Here is a 9,766-nt window from a genome sequence, read left to right as displayed (position 1 = left end):
TCTCCTTGGTGCAGGACAATCTCAGGGTTTGGGTGGTGTTCCTCTTCTTCCTTCTGTGGACATCTCACTACAGTTCTTCTCTAGGTTCCTTGAGCCCAAAAAGTGTTTTGTTTTCATCTTTCTCCTTTTCATCCCACCCCAGTCCATCTCTACCTCATGGCTTCCTTTTTCCTCTTCTTTAGGTCTGGCTAAGTGTCACTTCTTCATCGAAGACCTCACTTCCTAAAGAAAGGCTTCCCCAGTCGTCTTATCTGTTGTTATATTTCAACCTATTTGGTTTTGGCCTGGCATGCTTGTAATGACTGCTTGAAATTGTTTTGTGTTTTATTTCGTCTGTTCCTCTCACTAGAATACAACCTTTGCACAGGCCTGGATCTATGTCTCTGTCCTTGATATCTCCAATAAGGCTGCCAGACTTAGCAAAGGGAAATATTGGTTTCCTAGTTAACTTTGAAGACAAGATGAATCACGCATAATTTTTTAATACAAGGCTCTCCAAGAGTTGGATAAGATGTAGTTACCACTAAAATTATTCATAGTTCATCAAAAATTCAAATCTAACTGTGCATCTTGTACTACATCTGGCAGTCTAGTCCCTGGGTCCTAACATATGACTCTCACCACACATTACCAGAAGATAACTTGGTAACAGCAAATTTAAGTTGTTGCCATGGCAACAAACCACTGAGGATATGCTAGTCCTATAAAATAGAAGCCAGGACAGCTAATCACTTTCCATATTTCTGTTCTGCCTTGCATATCTTTTCACCCCAGGAGAACATAGTCAACATAATTCCAAAGTCTTGGACAGCCCCATACTGGGAGGGACTTAGACCTTATACAATCATACCTTGTTTTTAGTGTGGTTTTCTCCTTGGGTACCAATCTCTATTGGCTCCTCCAAGACTGGGGGGGTCCCCTAAGGAGGAGTCTATTCTTCCATTTCAACCATTCATTCATAGCACCCTGTTCTAGGGTTGATAGTAGGGACTGCACGCAGGATTACTAAATGGATTGATAAATAGATGGATAGAAAGGTGAACAGCTGTTCCAGCTCAAGGAGGCTGATGGGTTTCCTGGGATACAGGGACTTTTCCACAGAGATCAGAGCAACTCAGGTCTGGGCATCCCCACACAGTTGTTCCCCTGTGGTACTTCTTCTCCTTCTTCTTCCCCCTCCCCCTCCCACTCCTCCTCCTCCTTCCTCTATAATGTCACTGTGAACTACTACCAGAATTAGATGCTATGTTTCCTAGATATCCACGTGGTTTAGTCTAATGGCTGGTTGTTCAGAACTCTGCTGACCTCCTCAATTTCCCCATGCCTGGACTGAGCCTAAGGCTTAGCCATAGATTCTGCTTCAGCTCATAGTTCTAATGGACCCTTCTTGTTTCAGTCTCTCACAGATACTTGGAGTTGTGCTCTTACAGTAAAGCTACCAGGCCAGCACATAGAAAGGCTCCACTCCCAAAATGCCCCCCCAGCCATGGGCTTATCTGGCCCACCAGTGCTGGACACCAAGACCTCAAAATGACCATTTACAACGTCCACAGAACACATCTTTATTGAGTAATTAGAAAGCCATAGACATTTCTGAATGCATTTCCATAAACTATGAGTTACTGGACTATGAAAAGCAAGCTCTCATTTTAATCGCCGTCCCCATACCACCAGAGGGTGTGAGGCTCCCCAAGGAAACCATGTAAATCTATTTTCAATGACAGCAGCAGGCTTCCGTCTCACTTAGGTTCTGTTGGGTTCCTGGAATTGGGGGTGAAGTGGCTCTTGAGGGGCTCCCAGCACTTGTAGTAGTTCTCATCCAAACACGTACAGGTCTTGAGGCCCCACTTGGTGACCGCCAAACTTAAGGAAGATTCAAACATAAATGCCTGCAGGAAATAAGATGGAGATGAGAAAAGGAGAGGTAAGGTGACAATAAAGTATGATTTGTTAGATGCATTGAGGAGCTATGGGTAGACAAAACATCAGACTTATTATGCTTGTACGAACTGCCAAGAAGAAGAGAGAAAACCCCAGCCCTGGGTTATGAATCTAGTCTTGTCATGTATAAGCGGATGAAGCCGTATGCAAGGCCTATCTACTTAGGGCTTGAGTTTCATTCTACGGGATGGAATTGGGCAGGTAGGACTAGTGTTGCCCACAGCTTTATGGAGGCAATAGTACTTAATCCCAAGGGCAGGTGTGGGAGGAGCCTGGGATGATCTTCTTAGGGACCAGCACTTGTGGTGATGTCTTCGCATGTGTGTGAAAGGATCAGACTCAGCACAGGACACACCAAGGAGAAGGTCTCAGCACAAAGGAGGGGCAAAGGGCAGGGGATAAGAGACAAAGGCAGGAGCAGAAGATAGGAAAGAAGTGGAAAGTGGGGCTGGAGAGATGGCTCAGTGGTTAAGAGCACTGGCTGCTCTTCCAGAGGTCCTGAGTTCAATTCCCAGCAACCACATGGTGGCTCACAACCATCTGTAATCGAATCAGATTCCCTCTTCTGGTGTCTACAAAAACAGAGCATTCATATACATAAAATAAATAAATAAATCTTAAAAAAAAAAAAAATAAGAAGAAGAAGAAGAAGTGGAAAGGAACAAGGGGGAAGGGAAGGGGAGGGGAAGGGGTATTGCCTCAGAGGGACAAAGCCTCTGAATACAGGAGATGTGGTCCGTAGGCAAATGGCCATTTATAAAAGGAAGGAGGAAAACCCTGTGTTGGGATGAGTTGGTTAATTTTAACTGGGCATGTTAATTAGGTGAGCCAAAAGGGGGCTTTTGATTACTGGGATTCAATATTTTGATAGCTAGACCTTGGTGGTCAGCCTCAGGAGGAGGAAGTGGCCAAATAAGGGGACAGACTTTGGTGGCTAGCTTTAGGAATATAGCTAGGAATTTAATTACAGCTACGGAGTTAGCTAGGAGGAGAAAGGTAAAAGGCAAAACCTCTGGGTGCCGTGTCTGCCACGCTCGAGCCTGTTAGAGCTCTTCATGTGTGGCATCCTCTCTTTTTACAAAGGAAGAAACAAAGCTCAGAGCTGGGAAATAGCTTGTCGAAGGTGGTGAGTGATGGCTGAAGTGAGGTCTTGGCTTGCTTCTTTAGAAACCTGACCAGGAGTTCAGCTCAGAAAAAGGAAAAGGAAATGGTGCATAAAGAGCCCAATGCTACACATCTCACTGTGTTCTGGATGTTTCTGGTACAGAAGAAAGAAGCCAAAAAATATTCTGTATATTTCAGCATCTCAGCTGCTTATCAGTTGTTGATTTTTCTATATATAGTGTCTTGTATAAATTCATAGCCAACAACCCAAACTTTACAATTCTTTTTCGTTAGGAAATTCAAAACACTGCAGACAGGCTGAAGGAAAATTATATAATTCTCTCATGACATCACACAGAACACCTGCATTAATGTTTGGGGTCTCACATACATTAATTTCTTTCTTTCTTTTTTTTTTTTTTTTGTCTGTGTCAGTGGAGATGTGTGTCTTCCCCTGACTTCTGTGACAGGCTTTGAGGTAAGGCTTGGGATGAGATCTGAGGTATAAAGCCCTCTTCACACACGAGGGCAAATGTTACAGCCATTATTGTTGTCTTTTGCTGGCTGCTTCTTAAGAGCTTTGCTGTCAGGCTGAGCTGCGAAGGGTCACGTGACAATAACCACTTCACACTGGAATAAGGACAGGACAGATGGATCTGTGTCTAAGTTATATAATGGGGACACAAAGTTAGGGCTGGGTAAAGTTTCTATTTACATATATGTGTGTGTGTATGTCTGTGTGCAAGTATGCATACATTCAGGAAAGTGCCTATGGATGGAGTCCCCAGATACTCTGGCCCTCCAGATACCCAGTTTCCTCTCATCCTAATCGCTTTGCCAGGACAGCTTGATCCAGGTCTTGAGCATTACTCAAATTCTTACTGCGTATACAAGCAGCCCTATGCCTCACTATTGTGAACACTGCTCTGTGATAGCACGGCTTTCAAAGCTCATTTGCGGACTCCAGGGGTATTGAGGGACAATTCTAGGGTAGATGGTGTGCACTTTTAAGGGCTGTCAGAGGCAATAGCCTGAGATTGCTAAACTATGTCTCACAGAGATGTAAGTTCCTGTAGATACACCCAGGACATCCTTGAAATGGATGACACAGCCAAGGCTAAGGAAATAGAAAGGACTCCGTGCCCCTTCCTCCATAAAAGCTTCTCTGGCTTTGGACTTGGGACCAAAAGAGCAAAACCCCACAGGACAGGTGGACAGCCAATGCTAGGGGGTTCACAAGCTGGGCTTCGAGCCAAGCAGGTCTGTGCTATGGATTTTAAACTACGTAGCAGCAAGGGCACTTGCTTTGAAATGTGAAAGCAAGTTTGCATTATGGTTTATCATAAAATGATTCCTTGTGGTCCACTGAGTCTTTTTCCAAGGATGCAAAATAAAATAAGGTCAAATCAAGTACCGCAGCCAACTGCACTTGCGTTCTGCCTCAGCGTTTGCAGCCTGACATGGGAGGAATACAAAACAGGGTCTGAATCCCATCCGCTTCATCCCATGCCAAAGGAGAACAAAGAAAATGAGAAAAGCAGCTGAGAACCGCTGCGCACAAGCCCCTACTAAGGTGAGGCAAAGGCTGCTTGACCCTCTTTGGTTTTAGAAACTGGCTGAAGGTGACATCCCCCCCCCTCCTGTGATGCTGTTGTCCTCAGGATTACGTCCCACACAGGATACACAGAGACAGAACACACAGTGGGCTGCATTTAGATACAGCAAGACCCTCCAAAGTTTATCAATAACATTTCCTTGCATTTGAAGTCATTGAATGCTCCCTACGGTGTTATAACTCATAGGTGCCCTCTGGGTTGGATAGTGTACCCATTCTACAGATGGGAAAATAAAGCATAGAGAGGCTACGTAGGGACTGAGTTAGGATTTGAACTGGTCCGTCTCCCAGTTCAAACTCTTCCTACACTGTCAGCGCAGAAGTGCAAGATATGCATAAGGATGGATGTTTATAACACACATGCAGACACAAAATTCTCCTACCTCTACCTCTGTGATACTGGAGAGATAAAACAATAGCCTCTTTTCTGTACAGAAGTCTGTGGAGCCCAGAGGCAAGCCCCTGAAGCATTCACTTGCTTACCATGGTGCCATCAGCAATCCTCTCAGGTGCCAGTTTGGCCTTGCTGGCCTTCTCAAAGCAGTCCGCATCGGGGCCGTGAGGGGTCATGGCGCTGTGCAGGCTGCCTCCCCCTGGCAGGAACCCACCTTGCTTTGCCTCATAATGACCTTTGATGAGTCCCATGAATTCACTCATGCAGTTCCCTGGGAAGGTTGAATCAGTATTATTTCTATTACCCAAGGCAAGATCTGTAACAACATCAAGACCTTCCCAGCAGGGCTGCTGTTCCGGGTTCCAGCAGCAACCTTGGTTGAATAGCGGGTTTGCTGAGGTCCTGCTGACTACCCCAGGAGAATCGTTCCTCAGAACTGATATCCTTAAGGTTTCATTATTCTGTTCTTTAATCTCCTTTTCCTATTGTTTGGGTTAGTCGGGTTGTAAGTGAGGTATGCTCTGTTAGTGAGTTCATAATAAAGTATTATTGTTAAGAAAATTGAGCCTACAGGCTTTCCGCTCTCATATTCCAGATTTATCAGATAGTTCCACAACAGCACCTGGTTCCACCATGTTCCAGTTCCCAGTCTAGAAAGTGAAGTGTGTGTGTGTGTGTGTGTGTGTGTGTGTGTGTGTGTGTGTGTGTAGGTAATGATAATGATACAGGACAAACTCCAGACTTACAGTCCATTATTGAGTGATGCTCCACGAGACTATAAAACACAGTCCATAGATATTCTCTATCATAACAGAAAACTGAACCTGAACACGATAGAATCGTCCTCTTCTGGTCTCCTGGAAGCCTGCATCTGAGCATTGGAAACGGTCCTTATTTTTACTTCACACAAAAGACCTTTCTACCTGCTCCTTATGGGTTAACCCCTGGGATTGCTTGCATGCCTTCAGTGAAGTGTTTCACAGAGCAACCGACCATGTTAGTGTGCACCTCTCAGTGGTTGATATTTTTTTAATACATAGTAAATGAACGTTTTTACACAGCCTTCAAGAGTCACACCGAGTTTGACAAAGCCCACCATGCTTCAGTTCTTTCGGTATTTTTGTTTCTGCTGAAATAAAGCTCTTTATCAACATAGAAATACCTTAAGAGCAAGAATTAAAGAAATCGGATACCTGGGTAAATCAAGTTCCTTTCCTACTGTGTCTATCCATTCTTCTGTCTGTTTTCCACGCCTCATTTTCCCATCCATACATCTATCCACCCATATTCAAAATATCTAATTAGACACTATCATAACTGCTGTGGTATTCAGAGGAAACCACCTGCTTAGGCTGCATATCATCTGTCCTGTGGGAAGATGGAGCGTGCAGAGCAGGTAGCGATGCAATTGCAGCCCTTGCAAAGTCAAACGTTGATAGGCCTGTGCCAGGCCCTTCTTCCTTCCATGTGGAATATAAGTAGGTACCCTAATACTTCTGCAATCAACTCAAGGGTCACCCCTCACTGTCCCCAACACAGCACACTGCTCCAGACCCTCCAAAGTGAACAAGCCATAACCCGGAAGAGAGAATGAGGCCCCAATCACAGCCCGCATATGTCTTATGACACAGGTGAAAGAAAAAAATCAACCGGCAACCCTAAGAGTCTGTATTTTAAGAAGAATTCTGCACATAGCTTCAATCTACAGTCAGAATTTTTCCTGCACTACGTGTCGCCAGGGTCACCTTCACAGCTTGACTTTAAGAAGAGAGTAAGACAGGATTTGTTTTTGATCTGAATGTGAATTTAGTTAGCAATGAGTCTGGTGTGGATATTACACATCACTTCCCACATATCAAAGGACAGTGGGAAGGCCTGCCTTGCCTTTCTGATTAAACCTGGATCTTGTTGACTAAGGTGCATTAAAATGACTAGAGGCAACATTTCTACAGAAATAATCCCCCAAGTCCCCTTAAAGTCACATCAAAGTAACGAAAGATTTTTGAGTATTGCTGAAGCAATATTTTTTTAAATATCCCCAATAAAACTAATTTCTAACTTGGGGTTCTGTGCTGTTTTGCAAATCAACTCAGGGCACCATCATTTGGGGACAAGGCATTTAAAAAAAATCTTGGGAGGCAATTCAAAAGGGCCACAGTTTCAGGCAGTCTGCAGTAGAAACAGAGAGTAAGGAGTGGGCTGGGGGCCGGGAGCACAGCTGTGTGGCTGTTGTCCTCCTACCTAGGAGGGGAGACAAGCCATAGAGTCTGGAGACCTTCTGGGTCAGAAACCTCTGGCTTCCTAGTTCAAAGTGCAGACTCTTGAGTTTCTACTTTAAAGCCAATGAATTAAACTCTGGGAGAGGGAAGCTTGAAAATAAACTTTAAAGAGAAAGGGAGCTCTTGATGGTGACCTCAAAGGGCAGGCTGGCTGTCACCTGACTGTGAAGCGGCCTTCTTTCATCCTGGCGGCTCTAGGCTCTACATCCCCCTGCCTCACAGATGTTCAAATTGCCCATTCAGTGCAGCTGTGCACCATTAAGCTCTAGTACCTGGGAACCGTTACAGAGAGGAATCTTCTATAATCAGAAGGTTCTGTAGTCAACCATGGAAAATAATTTGTTTTCTAATGTGTTCCAGCTGAAAATGCACGTTAGCATCCTTCCAGAATTCCACGTTGAAAAAATATAAAATTTTTCCTGGAAGCGGAATTGCATCTTGACCTTGTTTAATTTGCACAACTAAAAATGTCAACCTCATTAAATACAGCTACAATGTACTTTAGTCATTCTTGGTAATGTATTCACTGACTGAATAGATATTTCTAGATGTGTATTATGTACAGGCCATGGCGCTAGCCACATCAATTAGTGGTCACATGTGTCTGCTTTGGCATCAGACAATCTGCAATTAAATCCTGACCCTGCCACTTAACTAACTGTGAGACCTTGAGAATTGCTTATTCCCCTGTGTCAGTCTCATCTTCAGGAAAACAGAAAAGGAGATAATTGATATTAGCTAGCTCTTGCTGCTGTTTTAAGAACCAGATATGTTAATGCTTTTAAACAACATATAATGGGGCCTTAGAAACTAACAAACAAGCATCAGTTGTTAGTCATACTAATACAAATAAAATAAAACTGGATTTGTTTGAACCACCTTCTGCGCTGTGCTAGTGGCTGGGGGAGAAAAGTTATCGAATGGTCTCACCTATCAATGATTCCCATCAATTCTACCAACTCTACAACATCAGCCTGTCAGCAAGATGTGCTTACATATGCAGTAGTGGCATAACTATCATGAGCTAACCAACTGCTCTCTAGATTTGAGGACCATGCCACAGAAGGGATGTTAAGCTTAATCTGGTCAAAACCCAAGCCTTGGGAGGTCATAGGCCCTACAAGGCAAATTACTACTGATATTTAGCTACATAAACATAATGTCAAATTTCCTTCTAAATATCCATACTCATTTCTTAGAAGCTACTCTCAATCTCACTCAAAGAAGCTTCTATTTGCAGTGGACACTAGTGAACCAGTCTTATGGCTGCCCAAGATGCTGAGAATATGTGACAAATGACAGCTCATCCCTGGGAATGCTGTGGAAAGGCACAATAAAATAACATAAAAGCTGGAAAATAGAAGGGCGGCAAACATTACCCAATATTTATAGCTAATGTAATTATAAATTCATAGAAATCTTCTTGACCAGGGGCTGCACAAGACAGGCTCTCTCAATGGTCAGTCATGAGTGGGGGAGGGGCCAATGGGAACTTTCCCTTACTGTTGAACTATAGGTCACTTATAGGGGATACAAAGAAAGGGAGCCAACTTTGTGATGGGCAGCCATTGGCTTCAGTTATGTACCAACTGATGCACCTTCCAGGCTCCAGTGAATAATTTCTATTACAAGGCCATAGAGAAGCTCTTGGTCAAACTCAGGTGAATACAAACTAAACAAAAAGAATGGAATGTGGGAAAGAGATCAATAGAGATGAGGGGGAATGTCAAGAGCGTGGGTGAAGATGAGGAAGGGTAGAGCGAGAGCAATCAGAATGGTGTGTGTGTGTGTGTGTGTGTGTGTGTACGGTGTGTGTGTGTACGGTGTGTATGTGTGTACGGTGTGTGTGTACGGTGTGTGTGTATGGTGTATGTGTATGGGTGTGTGTGTGTATAAGTGTGTGTGTGTGTGTGTGTGTGATATTGTCAAAGAATACATTTAATTAATAATACCTCCATCAGACTGATCTCTGTGAGTTCGAGGCCAGCTTGGACTACAGAGTGAGTCTAAGACAGCCAAAGCTACACAGAGAAACCCTGTCTCAAAAAGACATAACAACAAAAACAAAACAAAACAAAACAAAAACAAAAGCCAACCTCCATCATCCAAAATAGTCTATTTCCCAGTTTAGATTGTTATCTGCTTTGTTTTGCCAAAATTATTAAAGAAGGAACATTTTACTTGTTCTTGAACCAGATTTAAGTCATTTCTCCAAATTAAAATCACCACAACTCCCACCGTTAAAAAAGATCTGAAATGTGCTTTCCCCCTTTACACTCTACCACTCCTGTCTTTAGCCCAGAGAAACAGGAGCCAGGGTTAGGCAGTGTGTCCCCTGCACACTCCTAAAGCCCACTACAGCCAAAGAAGCAGCACTCTACACTCAAGGCAGGGCAGGGGGTCCAAGAACAACCTGGCCATTGTCCCCAGTGC

The 9,766-nt window shown here is 43.8% G+C and overlaps 1 protein-coding gene across 1 annotated transcript in view; it reads right to left on the bottom strand.

The window, feature by feature from the left end:
- Positions 1–1,546: 1,546 nt before the first annotated feature.
- Positions 1,547–9,766, bottom strand: part of Hgd (homogentisate 1,2-dioxygenase) — a 50,247-nt gene continuing 42,027 nt past the window's right edge. Inside the window, exons 13-14 of the mRNA XM_051149892.1 lie at positions 5,144–5,325; positions 1,547–1,889 (exon numbers count right to left, since the gene is read on the bottom strand). Of these exons, the coding sequence (XP_051005849.1) occupies positions 1,740–1,889; positions 5,144–5,325 (332 nt within the window). The 3' untranslated portion in view covers positions 1,547–1,739. The remainder of the gene's footprint in view (positions 1,890–5,143; positions 5,326–9,766) is intronic.

Source organism: Acomys russatus, chromosome 8 (genome assembly GCF_903995435.1).
Source record: "Acomys russatus chromosome 8, mAcoRus1.1, whole genome shotgun sequence".
Lineage (NCBI taxonomy): Eukaryota > Metazoa > Chordata > Mammalia > Rodentia > Muridae > Acomys > Acomys russatus.
This window is presented reverse-complemented; position numbering and strand designations above follow the sequence as displayed.